General features: G+C 43.1%; 1 protein-coding gene across 3 annotated transcripts in view; it reads left to right on the top strand.

Annotated features, from left to right (window-relative positions):
• Positions 1-9,181, top strand: part of PLSCR5 (phospholipid scramblase family member 5) — a 29,384-nt gene extending 20,203 nt beyond the window's left edge. For all 3 annotated transcript variants that reach the window (XM_081912248.1, XM_081912249.1, XM_081912250.1), the window contains 6 exons: positions 3,539-3,581; positions 3,940-4,160; positions 4,859-5,020; positions 6,101-6,262; positions 8,879-8,961; positions 9,050-9,181. In XM_081912248.1, coding sequence (XP_081768374.1) covers positions 3,539-3,581; positions 3,940-4,160; positions 4,859-5,020; positions 6,101-6,262; positions 8,879-8,917 — 627 coding nt within the window. In that variant the 3' untranslated portion in view covers positions 8,918-8,961; positions 9,050-9,181. The remainder of the gene's footprint in view (positions 1-3,538; positions 3,582-3,939; positions 4,161-4,858; positions 5,021-6,100; positions 6,263-8,878; positions 8,962-9,049) is intronic.
• The last annotated feature ends 8,389 nt before the right edge of the window (positions 9,182-17,570 follow it).

Below are 17,570 nucleotides of genomic sequence, written 5' to 3' on the forward strand. Positions count from 1 at the left end.
CTATTGGACAATCCCATCCTCTGCTTGACCTTTCCTCTACAGTAGGTAACTAAACACTCGCTCTCATTTCTTGGTATGATGAAGTGTCGTAGGTAGGTTGTGCAGATGCATGCAAAATTTTTGTTTTATTTCTTTTCTGAAATACGACTTTTTCTAGAGTTGCCAAACCAGGGACAGAGGAACTGTGGCTCTCCAGATTCCCATCTGCTGAAGCCAGCATAGCCAGTGGTCAGGTATGATGGGAAATAAGAACTGATGGGAAATGTCCATCAATGTCTGGAGGGGCACAGATTCCCTATCCCTCTCCCCACCTCACAAACACCTGAAGACCTGGATTGCTCTTGAAGCTTGTCTGCAAGCCTTCTGCAATCCACCTGCAGACTTTTGAGGTATAGATTGTGCTCTGTTTTTTCTCTCTCCCCAATTTTGCTGAACAGCTAGTCTGATGAAGAACTCTGAATAAATTGAAAGCTCTTGGTTGATCTAATAAAGATATTACAATCCTGTAGATTTTAGGATTCGCCCCTCCCCTAATGAACCAACACCACTACCTACATTTGTGTCTTTTTGCTTGATGTTTTGAGCTGAGCAAACGTTTAGGGAACCATCTTTCTTAGGTATTTTGCTGTTGTCTAGCTAGTCTTGCAAAGGACCCACTTATTCCATCTGATATTCTGCTGCAGGCTCAGATTTGTAGAATGAAAGAAGTCAGCTTTGAGGTTTTCTGAAAAGCAAAACTTTTGATTTCTAGCTGGACCCTAACTCTGGTGAAATCAAATCTAAATTACGGAGCCTTAGAACTCCTGTCACACCATCACTGTACTTAGATCTGAGGCTTCTTGCCTGGAAATATCATATGTGATCAAACACTTCCAAATACTCCATGAAAATTGTTAATAGAAAGCCTGTTCAACAACAAGGGCAAGAGCTGCTTCAGAGAGCAAATTTTTAGAATTGCAATTGGAGGTTGCCCCAATTTTTCTCCTGCCTTTTCTGTATCATGAAACAGGGGGTGAACCTAGAGACAACAAAAGGCACAAACTTGCATCTTGTCAAAAGTGCTTGTGCCAAGGGCATTACTGGAAAAGGAATTGCTATTCTTTGTAACCATGTGTTTGATTCTGATGTGGTTCTGATGTGGACATACAGTGGTACCTCGGGTTAAGAACTTAATTTGTTCCGGAGGTCCGTTCTTAACCTAAAACTGCTCTTAACCTGAAGCACTACTTTAGTAATGGAGCCTCCCGCTGCTGCCACATGATTTCTGTTCTCATCCTGAAGCAAAGTGCTTAACCCAAGGTACTATTTCTGGGTTAGCAGAGTCTGTAACCTGAAGCGACTGTAACCCGAAGCATATGTAACCCGAGGTACCACTGTACATCAAATTCCTTATTTTTGTGGTGGTGTTTTTTCAATTCTCATATGTCCCATATGTGGTTAGAATGGGATAGAATTCAGTTCCCTGCTTCTCAGACTGCATTGAGGAAGAACTTCAGGTCTTAAGGCAGGAGTGGGCAACATTCTTCAGCCTGAAGACCACATTCCCTTCTGGGCAACATTACTGGAGTCAAGTGCCAATGGTGGGCAGTGCGAGAGGCAAAAGTATATTTTAATTAGACAAGGAATGTAAATTTCAAAGGACTTTTTAAAGGAACAGCTTGCTGGATCATCCCAGTGGCCCATGTAATCCAACACCCTACTCTCACAATGAGCAGCCAGATTCCTGTGGAACGCCCACAAACAGGACAAAAGCATACATTCCAACTTTTTCCAATGAGAAACCAAGACTTGCTTCTTCTGGGACGCACTCCGGGGTGAGTCATGTAGACATGCACCTTGCTCCTGCCCCCCAAAACTGCTTTTGGGGGGCAAGAACTTGCACAGCACCCACAAACGCCCATTTGTGCTTTCGGCACCACACAAGATCGTGGTTCTAACAAAGCACTTTTTAAAGGGTGAGAGTGTCGTGCAAGAGAGCATGAGATTGTGGCACCCAAGACAGCCGCTAAGATCCTGGGATGTCTCATTTTTTCCCAGGGGACTTGGGAAATATGCATAAGTGGAAGAGCACTCTGCCCACCTGCTATTTCCAGAAGCTGGCATCCAGGGGTAAACTGCCTCTGGCAGAGGAGGCAGAACATAGGCATCATGGACAATAGCCTTGTCCTTCCTGAATTTATATAATCCTTTTAAAAAAGCCATTCAAGTTGGTGGCCATCACTGCCTCTTTTGGGGAGCAAATTCCATTGCACATGAAGAAGTGCCTTGTTTTATCTGTCTGGAATCTTCCAACGTTCAGCTTCATGGGATGTCCATGAAGTTGTAGTGTTATGAGGGAAGGAGAAAAACTCTACCCACTATCTCCATGAGAGGCATAGGATGCCCTGCTTCCATGTGAACGTGCCTGGACTTTAGGATTGGCCTCAGGGGTGCTGCTCCAGGTCAGTTCGCACCAGTTGCAGCCTCTCTGTTCTCCATAGCTGTGGTGCATTCTCCATGCCATGTATAATTTTATAAACTTCTATCATGTCCCCTCGTACTCTCCTTTCATCTAAACTAAGAATATCCCAATTGACCATCCTTTCCTGGTAGGGGAGTTATTCCATTTCCTTGATCATATTAGCATTTATTTGTTTAATAAAAAAAATTGTACAGTAGGCCAGTTTACACACACACACACACACACACACACACACACACACACACACAGCCCTCTATTCTCCACCCCTGCTTGAGCAAACTGTAATATTACCCTACAAGTACTTTCAGCCCGATGGGACGCAGGTGGCGCTGTGGGTTAAAGCCTCAGCGCCTAGGACTTGCCGATCGAAAGGTCGGCAGTTCGAATCCCTGCAGCGGGGTGCGCTCCCGCTGCTCGGTCCCAGCGCCTGCCAACCTAGCAGTTCGAAAACACCTCCAGGTGCAAGTAGATAAATAGGGACCGCTTACCAGCGGGAAGGTAAACGCCGTTTCCGTGTGCGGCTCTGGCTCGCCAGAGCAGCGATGTCACGCTGGCCACGTGACCCGGAAGTGTCTTCGGACAGCGCTGGCCCCTGGCCTCTTGAGTGAGATGGGCGCACAACCCCAGAGTCTGTCAAGACTGGCCCGTACGGGCAGGGGTACCTTTACCTTTACTTTCAGCCCAAATTTAAAAGCAGAAACCCAACATGAATGAGATTGAGTTAAGCAACACTGCAGCCATATGTAGAGTTTATTATGGTTTTACACTGCTGATGTATGTACTGGTTATACTCATTTGTTTTTGTTGTGACTGTTTAAGTCTTGCTTGTCTTTGAATTTTGTTGGGTTTTAAAAATTAAATACATAAAGGTATTAACAGCCCAGAGGACATACTGTGGTTTAATTGGGTGCTGTATAAATGCCAGATACAAATAAATACTATACTATACTGCATCTAGTATTTTATGCAACACACTATTATTTATCAGTGTTTGATGCTGTTGAGTATGAAAATCTCCAGATATTTTCAATGTTCCACAATTCTCACGTTTTCTTATTTATTTTCATTTCTGAACAGTTGGACCAGATCATTATTCACCAGCAAGTGGAGCTTCTCCAAGGTACTGCACATTCCAGCTCAGCCCTTGTTAGAGATGCCAGATCCATTTACTTCTAAACCATATCACTTTTGCTTATGTTGACCCATCCACCTGGTCCCTCATTTATGCACCAAGATGCAGTGTCTATTTCTACCTCTATAAAAACCGCATGTAGCAATATTCTTGAAGACATTCTCTCTCAAAACAACACGCCTTATAAAACGTATTTTCTGTTGTTGTTTTTAATAAAAATAAAAATCTAATCCGGAAGGAATTAGCCTTGGATCAAATTCAAATGTAACACTGCTGAATCAAAACGGTCATCAAAAATATCTCTTTTTTAGGCTAAATGGATTTCTACCTGTTTGGCTTTATTTAGTTATACTTGGGACAGAGACCTGCAGCAAGTATGAGATTAAAAACCACCTGGGACAAAGAGTTTACTTTGCAGTGGAAGAAAATGGTTGCTTTGATCGTAACTTCTGCTCGCCGCTCAGGTCTTTTACCATAAGGATTACAGACAACACAGGTCAAGAGGTGATCACAGTGAACAGACCTTTAAGGTGTAATAGCTGCTGCTTTCCATGTTACCTGCAAAAGGTTAGTTAATCCTAGTAGCAACCCCTTTTATCCGTTTGCACGTTTCCTTTACATCTGTATGCGCATTCTGATGGCGACGGTTTAGAACTGCACCTGAGTGTGCATTCATCTGAAAGACAGAATGTGCTTCAGAATAAGCACCACATTTATTCCCTTTATATTGCATTTGCCCTTCTTTAAAGGAATCCTGCAGAAGGGGATCGTGCACAGGGAATGGGTGCATGAGATTGTGCTTTTACTAAGTGTGCTTTTTTCTTCCTCCATGGTCTTTCAGACTCAGAAGGGGCAGCCTCACTTGCAGTTTCCGGGTTCCTTTGGTGTTGGTGACAGGATTCATGTTCAAACTAGGCATAGCTTCAATTGCATAGCTAGGAAGCACACCAATATATATTCCTTCCTATAATTATGGGCATGGGGAGGGATGATTTGCATTGGGACCAGAGCAGGGGGCTGGGAGAGCTAACCCAGGGGTAGCCATCCCCGGGATAGCCAAATATTGCTGGACTAAGCTCCCACAATCCCTGAGTATTGGCCATGCTGGCAGAGGCTTATGGGAGTTGTAGTCCAACAACATCTATAGGGCACCATATTGGTTGCCCCTGCACTAACCCATCAGATGTCATTTTATTAAAAACCTTCAGCAATTATCTTCAAAAGCCACTGATTACATTAACTTTTTTATTTTCACTGTCCAATAGTTAGAAGTTCAGTCTCCTCCTGGGACTACAGTTGGCTACGTGGTGCAGAAATGGGACCCTCTCCTGCCCAAGTTCACTATCAGGAATGAAAGCAATGAAGATGTGTTGAAGATAATTGGCCCTTGTGCAACATGCGGTTGTTTTGGAGATGTTGACTTTGAGGTACTTTTGATAACATTGTGATTTTTGTGTGTTTTCAGTTTGCAAAATACGGGGAGAGGTGGAATGAATTAAAATGACAGCCCTCACTAAACCAATTTATTCGTCTTGTGTGCTGCATTTTCAGAGGGAGGGGAAAATGTCCACGTCAAAATAATGTTATTTATTTATGTAATGATTTTCTAGTCCACCTTTTAGGACTATAAAAGCAGTTCACAAAAGTCAGTAAGACTTCAGTCCTGTGCCTGAGCGCCACTGAACTCTGAACGTGCTGTAAGACCCATATTTCAGAAAAGCATTAAAAATAAGACCAGTAAATTAAGAACTAAAGCAGCAGCAATTAAAATCATGAAAGCTATCAATCAAGTGCCAAGCAGAACAAAAACACATTTAAAATCTGCTATAAAACTATCTATGAGGTTTGCTTTTTTTAATGTTCACATTTTCAAAATATTTAAACTAAGCTGACTGCAGTTTGCAGCCTCTGAATGTCACTTAAATTATTGGCTTGTGCTTCACTCCCTTATATGCCTTGTTTTCTACTGCTTCCATAAGCGGCTCTTGCAGGGGGCAGGTAGTGGTGACAACTGGATAAGGGTTCCATGGTATTCACACCACAAATGCATTACATGATCAGCGCCATCAGCTCTGTCAATAAAAAAGAATTTTGTGCATTGATTTGAAGAAAGCAGATAGAAGGAAGTTTTTCTTCCTCCCTCCCTCCCCCCCCTCTCTCTCTCTTACTCACTAGAATCAATGTATTTATTGTATTAAATGGCTATGTCAGTTTCAGCCCAGATTAAAATGTGGTTTGTATTACTTGATAAGGTTTCATTGGAGATAAAATACCTATATTGAATTTAAGCCAGCTGGCGATTAAACACTAGACATTTAACTGAACTCTCCTTTTCTGATGTTCGGTTATACGCAGCTTCTCATTTCTGAAATTCATTTGCTCTCTTAAATAGCTCCAGTGTCATAGTTAACCACCACTTAATCCCACTCACCCACACTTCCAAATATTTGAGGAATGTTCTCCCTGCATTCCTTTCAGTTCTCATATGTTCTTTTCCTTTCCTGCAGGTAAAATCTCTAAACGGAATGTCAACTATTGGCAAGATTTCCAAGTATTGGTCTGGATTTGTCAATAACATCTTTACCAATACAGCCAACTTTGGTATTCAGGTTCCTGTAGACCTTGACGTAAAAATCAAGGCTGTAATGATTGGTGCTTGTTTCCTCCTAGTAAGTATACCAGCAAAGGCAAAGCCCTCTCTTTCCTCAGTCCAATCCTTCTTTCCTTAAATGCCTACATTTTAGAAGCAGTCCTGTGAGACTGGGCTGAACGGAAACTTGAATCTTGCACCATGCCACATTTGTTTATGATTCATCAAATTCTCTACTCACACAGGCAATTCTGTGTATGGCACACAACTGCATTGAAAAACAATTATTTCCTCCCAAAGGAACCCAGAGCAGCAAAATGCAACACATTTATTTAGATACTAATTGCATTAAAAACGTCTAAAACCAGTCAAGTATCTTCCTAGCTAATCATTTCAAGGTTGCTGGGAACAGTATCTGTTAGCTATCAAAGTCTGGTTGAACAGGAATGCTCTTAAATCCCCCCTGAACGCTAGTAATGGAGACAGAGACACCTCACCAGGGAGGGCATTTCATAAATGGGGAGCCAACACCAAAAAGACCTTGTCATGAGTCAGTGCTCTCTGGGTAGTTCCCACAAGTGGCACCACCACACACCCAGAACCTACTGAAAGCCTAAGGCAACACTCACCTGCTCTTAGTATGTTGTATAATTTGCCAAGGATTTTCATTATCTTAAATTCAGACCTTACCTCATTCTGGATTGTGTTGGGTAGTCATAGTATCTTTTGATCTAAAGAATCGTATGAGGCAGAAGCAGCTTGCTGAGGGAGGCAGAGCATCATTTGCCCTGCACCAACACGGGTGGCACTGTGGGTTAAACAACAGAGCCTAGAGCTTGCCAATCGGAAGGTTAGCAGTTCGAATACCCGCGATGGGGTGAGCTCCCGTTGCTCAGTCCCTGCTCCTGCCAACCTAGCAGTTCGAAACCACATCAAAGTACAAGTAGATAAATACAAGTAGATAAATAAATTCTGCTCCGGCGGGAAGGTAAATGATGTTTCCGTGCACTGCTCTGGTTCACCAGAAGCGGCTTAGTCATGCTGGCCACATGACCTGGAAGCTGTACGCAGGCTCCCTCGGCCAGTAAGCGAGATAAGTGCCGCAACTCCAGAGTCGGCCACGACTGGACCTAATGGTCAGGGGTCCATTTACCTTTAACCTCCTCATTGCCTTTGCTCTTCCTTCTGATAAGCAACCACAGCCCACCTCCTTAGATGCTAGCATAGTGGCTCCAGACCATTTATTAGGCAACTTCTGATGAGAACTTGCAGTCCATTGGAGTTAGTTCTCACATGCATGTTTGTACAGGTTTGCCCTAAATGCGAACCCTTCATACATGAACTCACAAGTGCCCAATCAGTGCTTGAGCTGGCAGTGGGACCATGCTAGTTAGCCATGCCTCCATGTTCCACCCCATGCTGACCCAACTTCCATTTCCATGTATTGACACAGACATCTGCCAAGGGGAGTCTTCCTGTATGTACAGGAAGGCTTCCCCTTTGTGGACATCCTGTGCTCCAATTAGGGAGGAAGGGTATAAACACATCCAATGATAAGCAAAAGCACCAGCAATATAAACCACGCTTTAATCTCAAAACCAGCATAAAATGGATGTTGGATTCAACATAGGGATAAACCGATAGTTGCATCTGTGCGAAAATTTCCCCTTCCTCAACAGAAACAATCTCCCCCTCTTCTCCCCCTACACAGCCCTTAATTCTGTTTTGGGGTAATTCCCCCAACCCTCTAGAACAGATTTGGGGGCATGTGTGTGGGGAGGAGAGGGAAAATTCAACTGAAATGTTGTTGAGGTTCACCCAATTTATTTATCTGACAAAATTTATAGGCTGCTTAATAAATAAATCTCTAAGCAAGTTACATAAAATGTAGATATAGGCCAGCGAACTACTCTCGTGTATACTCCATGAAACATTAAAAGCCTTAGATAAAAGACATGCTTTTAAAACATTGCTTTAAAAAAAGGTAAAGGACCCTTGGATGGTTAAGTCCAGTCAAAGGCGACTATGGGGTTGTGGTGCTCGTCTCGCTTTAGGCTGAGGGAGCCAGCGATTGTCCACAGACAGCTTTCTGGGTCATGTTGCTAGCATGACTAAACCACTTCTGGTGCAAAAGAACACTGTGATGGAAGCCATAGCGCACAGAAATGCCGTTTACTTTCCCGCCACCTATTTATCTACTTGCATTGGCATACTTTTGAACTGCTAGGCTGGCAGGAACTGGGACAGAGCAACGGGAGCTCACCCTGTCATGGGGATTCAAACTGCTGACCTTCTGATTGGCAAACACAAGAGGCTAAGTGGTTTGTCCAATTGCTTTCACTGACCACTCCTGAAACAAGCCCCCTGAACTAGATCTTAAGGTACAGAGAGGACCATATGAGTGCAGATGGTACCAAGCCATTCAGTGCTTTAAAGGTAAAAGCTAACTAGCATGTTATAAAAATTGTAAAGGTGCCTAATGATTCAGTTGTTAGCCTAACCCTTTAGTCCGACAAGGCAAGAAATAAAATTATCTTCATACTCTAAAGCCGTCTGATTTCTTCTGATGCAAAACTGCCTTTCCTCAGAAGAACGGCTTTAAAAAGGCTTTAATGAAACCCTACAAGTCAGCCTTTTGATATTAATTGTTGCCTTTTTGTATCTTCCTCATCATTCACAGTTTATTTATTTGTAGGACTTAATGTTCTTTGAGAACTCCTTGGATGGATTGTAAGAAGGAAGATGATAGGAACAATAAAATATGCAAACTACAGTTCAGTAAGTAAGAACGAAACATAAATTGGTCGCCTTTGCTTTGAAGACTTATACATAAGACACTTTCTAATTCTTTTTCATTTTCTTCCAGCAGTCCCTTGAGCTCTGGATATTACTTTTGAACTGTACAATCCTATGTTTTGTTTGGGGGGATTTTTTGTAAGAAGAAAAAAGCGGGGGAGGCAATGACCAATGTTTATTAAACTATAAGTTACGTAAATAATTATTTTCTCATTTTTATTGTGTAGATGATTGCTAAATATACTGTTTACAGAGAGAGAAAGAGGGCGCGCACACTCAACATTGCTTTGGAGTATTGCAGTTCTCTTTGGACTCGTTTGATGTCTTTGCGTCAGAAAGCATGAAAGATTAGAACTAAGACTTGCAGTGCCACTGATGAAAAGTCTTTACTTACAGAGCCCTTTGAAGTTTGGGAAACGCTGGCCCCAGCTATTAGCTGAAAAGGAAAAAGCGAAAGAACGAGGTTTATTATTATATCCCAAGAAGCTTTCAGATTTAGAGTTCAATTAACAGTAACTAACAGAGACATCATCCACTGGGAAAGCTAAAGAGAGATGTCTGAAGGGACGCTTGTGGGTGATGGTGTTAATTGTTCAGATTTAAGAGGTACTTAAACAACATAGTTAAAATTTATGGGCTCACTGATGGCAATTGTCTGTTTCCTGCAACAGGTGATGTATCAGAACATACCAAGCCAAATCCTTTGAAATGCATACAGCCGTGATTGATTTTAAAGCTGGGAGTCTGAAATAAGCTTCCACTTGCATTCATGGGCTACCTGCACGTGATATTTATGGCTGGATTAGGCCCTCTGAAGTTAGGGGGGCAGCTCTTCCCTCATTATGAAAGAGGTTAGCTATGGTTAACGGCTAGCTGGGCTTCACCTTACAGATTTCCTTCCAGTGACTATGGCAAAGGCATTAAAGTTTTGCTAAAGGAGAATAAGGAGATTGCAGAAAAGCTGAGTGATGATAATATTACAATAACAATCTGTGCTTTTTTCTTTTTAAAAATGTTTAGGGGTACTCTCATTAAACTCTCTCTTCCACCTGAGACTCAGGAAACACCATGACATGAAATGCGGCTGCCATTGGGGGTAGCAACAGAACTGACAATTCACTGTGGTAGAGAAGAAATTTTAAATGTTTTAGTTTCTTCTCTCATTAGATTCACAAAATGTTTAGGGGTATGTGTACCCCTGCATCCCCCCCTGAAAAAAGCACTGATAATAAGAATAATTTATTATTTATACCTCGCCCATCTGGCTGGGTAAATTCCTTCCATTGTGGAAGATGCAGGCTAGATCCCTGGGCCTGACCTCCTCAAAAAGGGAGTTTGAAGAACAGAGATATATAGTGATAACAAGTGACCAAATTCTAAACCGTATTATGTAGACAGCAGACCTCTGAATTACCAGTTAATGGACAGTGATGGTGGTAGAGGGATTTTGCCCTCACATCCTTCTTGTGTGCTCCCTGTAGGCATTTATTTCCTTTATGAAAATACAAGCAGAGTTTAAAATGTAAACAAAAATGCCTGGGTAAGGGGGGGGGATGCCTGGCTCCAGGAAGATTGAACTGCAGGTGATCTGAGGGAAGGTCTTCTATATATGAGGCTCAAGTACTTTAGAAAAACAACAACCCTCTCCCTTGTGATTGAATTAAGGATGGGCAAATTGGTCAATTATGGTTTCTCTCAGTCTCTCATTTTTCCAATCTTGCTCAGTTCTCCACATTTCTGCATCAGTTTGATTTTTCTTTTTTAAAAAAGTGCTCCTAAAAGTCATTTCAGTGAAAATTTCTCCTCATATGACATACATCCACAGATACATATATATTGGCAGGGAACTTCCCTAATACACACATTTTTACACAGTTCTAATGTAATGTATTTTGTATGGTCTTTTCAATGGGATATGCATTTTTATGTATACTTTTGTATATATATGCAATTTTGGGCACATTACTTGACTGGAGAACTACATTACAAAATTCACATCTGTACGAATTTCAAAGGCTGAATTTCACTTCCCATTTTGTTTCAGAAAGGCGAACTACACCAAATTTCTCCCCCAGCCCTAAACTAAATAGCACACTGCTGATAAAGAGTCTACCCAGATAAAGGCCTCAGAAGATTTTAAATATGTATAAAAATATTGGACATGGTTTGCATGCCAATTAATTATTGTCCCATCACCTCAAAAACTAAAATGCAGCTAGAAATAGTATGACTGACAATTTCAACAAAATTCAGGGGAAAAAGCCTTAAAATAGTCAAGGCATTTATTTATTTAACAATGACTTCTGAAAACATGACAGAGAATTGTCTTTGCAAATAAACACACAGAAACAACCCAAAGGTTCAAATCTATAACCATATGTTTATCTAACAGTGTGGTGTGCATTTCTGAGCATGACCACCAGGCGGCAGCTTACCTTCATGACTGCAATATTGTCTATGTCAGTACACTTGGATCTCTGCTAGCAGCGTTAAGAAACAGCAGCAAAAACCCAGTGTCAACCTAAATTTGGTTCTTATCAATATGGGGTCCGGAATTCATACAAAGCTGGCGGGAAAATGTGAAATTGTTTTATCGCTGCTTTATACTGAAATTTTGGCACAGGTTTTGGAGTGTCTGAAAAGCTCTTCCTGATTCATCAGTTATCATTGTGTATACCTGACCTTTACGCAATTCCACTGTTTGCTGAAGAAAAGGAGATCCAGCCAACAGTTAGCCAAGTGACCCTAGCCTTTTCCTAAGGCAGTGCTTAGGCACAGAACATTTGCTACGATAGCTGATAAAAGTCCTTCTCCAGAGCCAACTAGTTGCATGTACTTCTGCAACACAGCAACAGTCAGAATGTTGCAAAGATTTTGATAAAGGTACCAGTGACCAACTCAAATAGAGTCCAAGAATTGACAGACGCAGCAATTGGAGAAAAAGAAGGTGAGGTTTTATTGATGAGCAGTAATTGACCCAGCTGGAATCCTTTCCAAAAGACTGGGTCTCGAGCCCTATTGCCCAGGGGCTTTTATACCTGAGTACATACATCACAGATCATGACATAATAGGATGCAAATGCAAACAGCAGCAAAATAAGCTAATGAGCGCATTCAAGCCTTGCTCCTGGCCATACTAAGAGTTCTTCTCCCAACTTCTGCTTTTTCTAGTTTGAACATGCAGTTTTGAGGCAGACTTGACCTTTCTCCTAGATTTACTGCAAGAAGAATAGAAACTTAAAGCAAGGAGTAACTCTAACTGTACTCCCAGTGACCATCTGTTCATTTAAGGACATTTGCGGTTAGCACCTTCCTGTTTCTCTGTACAGACTTAGTCTGGACGGGGTGGGGGGGCGGGATATGTACCAGCATACCAGATTTATCGCTTCCTCTCTTGTAGAGAGAGCAAGAAAATACTAGGGCAAAGTTCTTTTAAGACTTTGCAGATTCAGGCAATTTGCTGTTAGGCTAAGCAGAGGCTTTCATGATTCAAACATGGATTATAAAATCATATTAAAATCTCTGGTTATATGTGAATATATTGATAACAGATAACTGATTATATGAAAAGCATAAGGGTAAAATTCCTCCAGAACCTGCTTCAACAAAGAAGAGGAGAGCAGGACAGAAAGGTAGAGAAAGGGGAGGAGAACCAATAAATGAAAAAATAGAGCTGTGATAGCTTATGACTGCTACAGATCAGGGATGGGGGAACCTGTAGCCCCCTAGATGTTGTTGGACTGCAATTCCCATCAGCCTCAGACAACATGGCCAAGGGTCAGGGTGAGAGGAGCCAGAGTTCAGCCCCTTTTTCAGGGCTTATGCAGTTTGCAGAATGAGGGAAGTATGCCAGCGTAGCCTGCCTCAACCAGGAACCTCCCAGCTCAGCCACAAAGTGCACTGTGTGTGTACATGGTATGAACTGTAGCTGGCTGCTTCTCCTCTGAAGATGGCTAAACAATTCATTTTATTTTCATCCCTCCATGGACACAATGGAAATATGGACCGGGTAACTGGAGTCCCTGAGGTTTCTATAGTTATCCCTGCAGTACAGGGACGCGGGTGGCACTGTGGTTTAAACCACAGAGCCTAGGACTTGTCAATCAGAAGGTCAGCGGTTCGAATCCCCACGACAGGGTGAGCTCCCATTGCTTGGTCCATGCTCTTGCCAACCTAGCAGTTCAAAAGCATGAAATGCAAGTAGATAAATAGGTACCGCTCCAGAGGGAAGGTAAACGGCGTTTCCGTGCGCTCCTCTGGTTCGCCAGAAGCGACTTAGTCATGCTGGCCACATGACCCGGAAGCTGTATGTCGGCTCCCTCGGCCAATAAAGCGAGATGAGCGCCGCAACCCCAGAGTCGCCGTGACTGGTCACTTTTTACCTTACAGAAAAAAGTGTTTGAGCTGACTGGCTGGGGCTGGTTGGCAAAGGGAAATGTCCAGTTGATCTGCTCACTGAGTATTCATCCTAATTTGTTTTCAGGAAGATTAGATGGTTTGGGCTGTTTCATGCACATCCACTTTGATTTGTTTGGAGGGGAGTTAGATGACGTTGTATCGAAGTGTCACCCCACAATTTCCAGTCATCCCCCCCCCCCCCCCCGTTACTTCCATTACCATGCAAAGCTCAGTCTTTTGGAAGGAAGTGGGTCTGCTACACAAGGCCTCCCAATTCACTATAAATGTGGGTCCTGAATTTGCTGGTATCTGACTGAATCCCACTCGAAAATGGCAAACAGTCTGGAACTGCCCAAGGCTGTGTTACAAAACATATCTAGGCTGCAATCCTAGGCATTCACTTACCTGGGAGTATGCATAATATAACTCACTGGGTTATTTACCAACTGAGTAGACGTGTGTAGGACTGCACTGTAAGTGGCCTTGAATAAAAGCTTTGAAGTACCAAAGGAATGTAAAACATGAGAAATAGCTTAAAGGCACCACGAGGTGGCAGTGTGAGAGTATTAAATAGGAATACTTCCACACATTTCCAGCAAACTGTGGATACCAGATCCACCCAGCAGTTGAAAACAGGATGTAAGATTTACATAATTTGTTGTGTATATTTTTGAAGTTTGAATAGGCTGTGGAAAAGACACGATGTTTTAGCTCATTCTCCTGCTTCACACTGAGCTTAAAATATAATGTTAAATTTAAGGAAACTCCCCCACCTCAATTTTTCATACTTTTGCCTTCCATTCAAAAGGGCCTTCACTGTGCTACTTTCGAGCCTCCTTATATTATATTGGTTTGCATTGTTTGTGTATTTTCACTCAGATAAATGATCTAAGAAATGCTGCTTACTTTGCTTACAAGGAATTCTGGGGACTTCATTTACTGGGCCATGGGTAGGCAAACTAAGGCCGGGGGCTGGATCCAGCCCAATCTCCTTCTAAATCTGGCCCGTGGACTGTCTGGGAATCAGAATGTTTTTACATGAGCAGAATGTGTGCTTTTATTTAAATTGCATCTCTGAGTTATTTGTGGGGCATAGGAATTCATTCATTACCCCCCCAAAAAATATAGTCCAGCCCCCCACGAGGTCTGAGGGACAGTGGACCGGCTCACGGCTGAAAAAGTTTTCTGGCCCTACTGCAAACAATTCTTTCTGCATATTTGTTTACTGAGGATGCATCTCATGAAGCCAATTCCCATTATTGTAGTGTCCTCTAGGACTGCCAGATTAAAACTTGGAAAGGAGACTTATTATATACCCAGTAGTGGGTGGTATTATTTAAAGGAGGGAGCCCAACATAGATTTTATTGGACACCACTTCCTCTCACCCCAGGCAATGGTCATGGATGACAGGAGTTGTAATCCAGCAACCTATGGGGGACCACAGGTTCCTCTTCCATGCTCTAAGGAAAAGTGGTTTGTAGAGCAAACAGATGACTAATCATGGGAACAAAGTCCCATGACGGGGAGGGGGGCGGCAGAGAAAAGAAGGGGAAAACCCCCATCACCAGGCTTAAAAGCCAGTAAATGGAAGAACCTCTCTCCACTGGGAATGGCAGGGGCATGGCTCCAAAAATTTCCACCAGAGAAGCAGTTGAAATGCTATATGAGTACATTTTGCAAGTTTTGTTTGCTTCCAACTGTAGCCACTCTCCTCCTTCCTATGTGTGCACTTTCCCCTCATTCCTTTCTTCATCTCTTCCCTTTCTAGTTCTCCTTTTCCTTCTCCGTCTCTCTCTCTCTCTCTCCCTCCTTCTCATTCCTCATACTCTCCCTGGAGTGAACCACCCAGCCTGGGTTGTGTTGGAGTCTTTCCTTACAAGTGGGGCTCCTCTGCTGCTCAAACCCCACCCCAAAAAAGGTGTTTGGGGCAGTCATGGAGCATTTTGCAAAAGACTCTAGAGAAGACATAACTTTTGCCTTCTGTTTCATTGCTCTTTGTCAGAAGTGGCACGGGGGGGGGGAGTGGGCAAAGTTTAGTCTACAGCAGGCATAGGCAAACTACGGCCCTCCAGATGTTTGGGACTACAATTCCCATCATCCCTAGGTAACAGGACCAGTGGTCGGGGATGATGGGAACTGTAGTCCCAAACATCTGGAGGGCAGGAGTTTGCCTGTGCCTGGTCTAGAGGGCACTCTGTTTTTCTGTAATAGTTGTTTTTATTATAATACTGATACCAATGATAATTGATGGTTGATCCTTTTGGAATATGCTGGTAATTTTCTTGGAACTTCCACTAGTTGCTGTGTACATGCTGTTTTTCTAACCTGATTTGCAGCATAAAGAACAGAAATAGGGCAGGTGGGGAAATTTATAGTCTGTGTACCTTTGCTGGCTTTGGATCCTGGCATTTTAATAGATGGGTCTCTGGCAAAGCCAAGTTAACTATCTCTTCCCAGTCAGGCTTCCATGCATGGTGGTGTGCTCCTGTCTCACCCTTAATCTGCCCAGCAGGGCATAAACTTCCCAAGCTAAAAAAAGGTGTGGGGTAAACAATTGAATGGCAGGAAGATGTACAACCTCTGCACAGGCAAATCCAGATGGATGCTCTTGGTTGTATCACATCCCCACAAACAGATCAGAATGAAGGCTCACTAAAGAATGGGAACCATACAGCTTTCACATAAGCTGTGGGCAAGCAAATCTGGATAAATGCTCAGATAAACATGTTGAATGGCTGTTACGGCTTGGTATCTCCCACAAACGCGAGATGGCTCTGACTGTTAATTATTTCAGATTTATTGCTAAAACAACCAACTAAGACGGAGCTTCTCGACTCATCGTCTCTGCCACTTTTGAAATCCTACAAGATTTGGCAGAGTGTATTTCCTGCATTCCAACTTCTTGCCCACTAGTTCTCAACATCTGTCTGTCCCCTTCAACAGAGCTCAGATTACAGCTGCTCTCCACCTCCTCTCTGTTTTCTGCTGTTAACTGTTCTCTCCCTGTGCCTGCTTCTTCTCCTCCTGTCAGCATTTGAGCTTCACTGACAATGGCATAGGAGATAGAATAGACCCTTGTAGGACCCAACAACTTAAGAGCCACAGGGCCCAGCAACAATCTACTACTTTCTGGTGACAACCCTCCCATTAGGAGTGGAACCTAACATGCCTCCAGCTCCCATCCCTCTTGAGTTATTCCAGACATGATCAAGGGGGTCAAAAGCTTCTGAGAGACTGAGGATAATCTACTGGGTCACACATCCTGTCTCTCTCCCAACAACCAGGGCTGTATATGATTCCTCCCACCTTATTCTTTTTTCCTGTAAGTCCTGTTCTATCTTTATAATTTAAAATTCAATAAAAACTTTGAGAACCCCTCAAATGTCTGATTTTTGCAGGGGAAGTAGGTTTCTTGCACAAGAGCGGCAAGTCAACTTTAATTGTGCATCCTGAATTTGCTGGTAAATAATTATTCATTAAAGGTATCCCACCCCAAACAGCGTTGGTCTGGAAGTGATGGCTGTCAGAGACCCAGCCATCTTTTGATTTCATTTTCTGAGTTTTGGATTTGATATCCCGCTTTATCACTACCCTAAGGAGTCTCAAAGCGGCTAACAATCTCCTTTCCCTTGCTCCCCCACAACAAACACTCTGTGAGGTGAGTGGGGCTGAGAGACTTCAAAGAAGTGTGACTAGCCCAAGGTCACGCAGCAGCTGCATGTGAAGGAGCGGTGAATTGAACCCAGTTCACCAGATTACGAGTCCACCACTCTTTACCACTACACCACACTGGCTCTCCTGGCAGGTCTTCTGTGATATTTCCCTCTGGGTTGCTGCGCAAGTAATGGCCACTGTCCTTGGTCCCCATGGGACGGACAGTTTCCCTCCCACACACGGTTAAGAACTTTGAGGAAGAAAAGAATTTCATCAGTTTGGGCCTTCAAGAACTTGACTTCCCCTTGTGACTAAATGTTCTTTTATCAGTACACGCCTACATGGAAGAGATTGTAAAGTTGTATCATGGGCTGTACTGGCTCAGACCAAAGGTCCATCTCAGGCCTGGTGCCACCATGCAGTATACTAGGGCAACAGCTGAGCTGACTGCCACTGCCATAGGGCCCAACAACATCACTGTCCCTGCAGCTGGCGACCTCTGGAGGCTAGGACATGAAGTTACAAGAACAGAGATGCT

Source organism: Podarcis melisellensis (genome assembly GCF_964234715.1).
Source record: "Podarcis melisellensis genome assembly, chromosome: 5".
NCBI lineage: Eukaryota > Metazoa > Chordata > Lepidosauria > Squamata > Lacertidae > Podarcis > Podarcis melisellensis.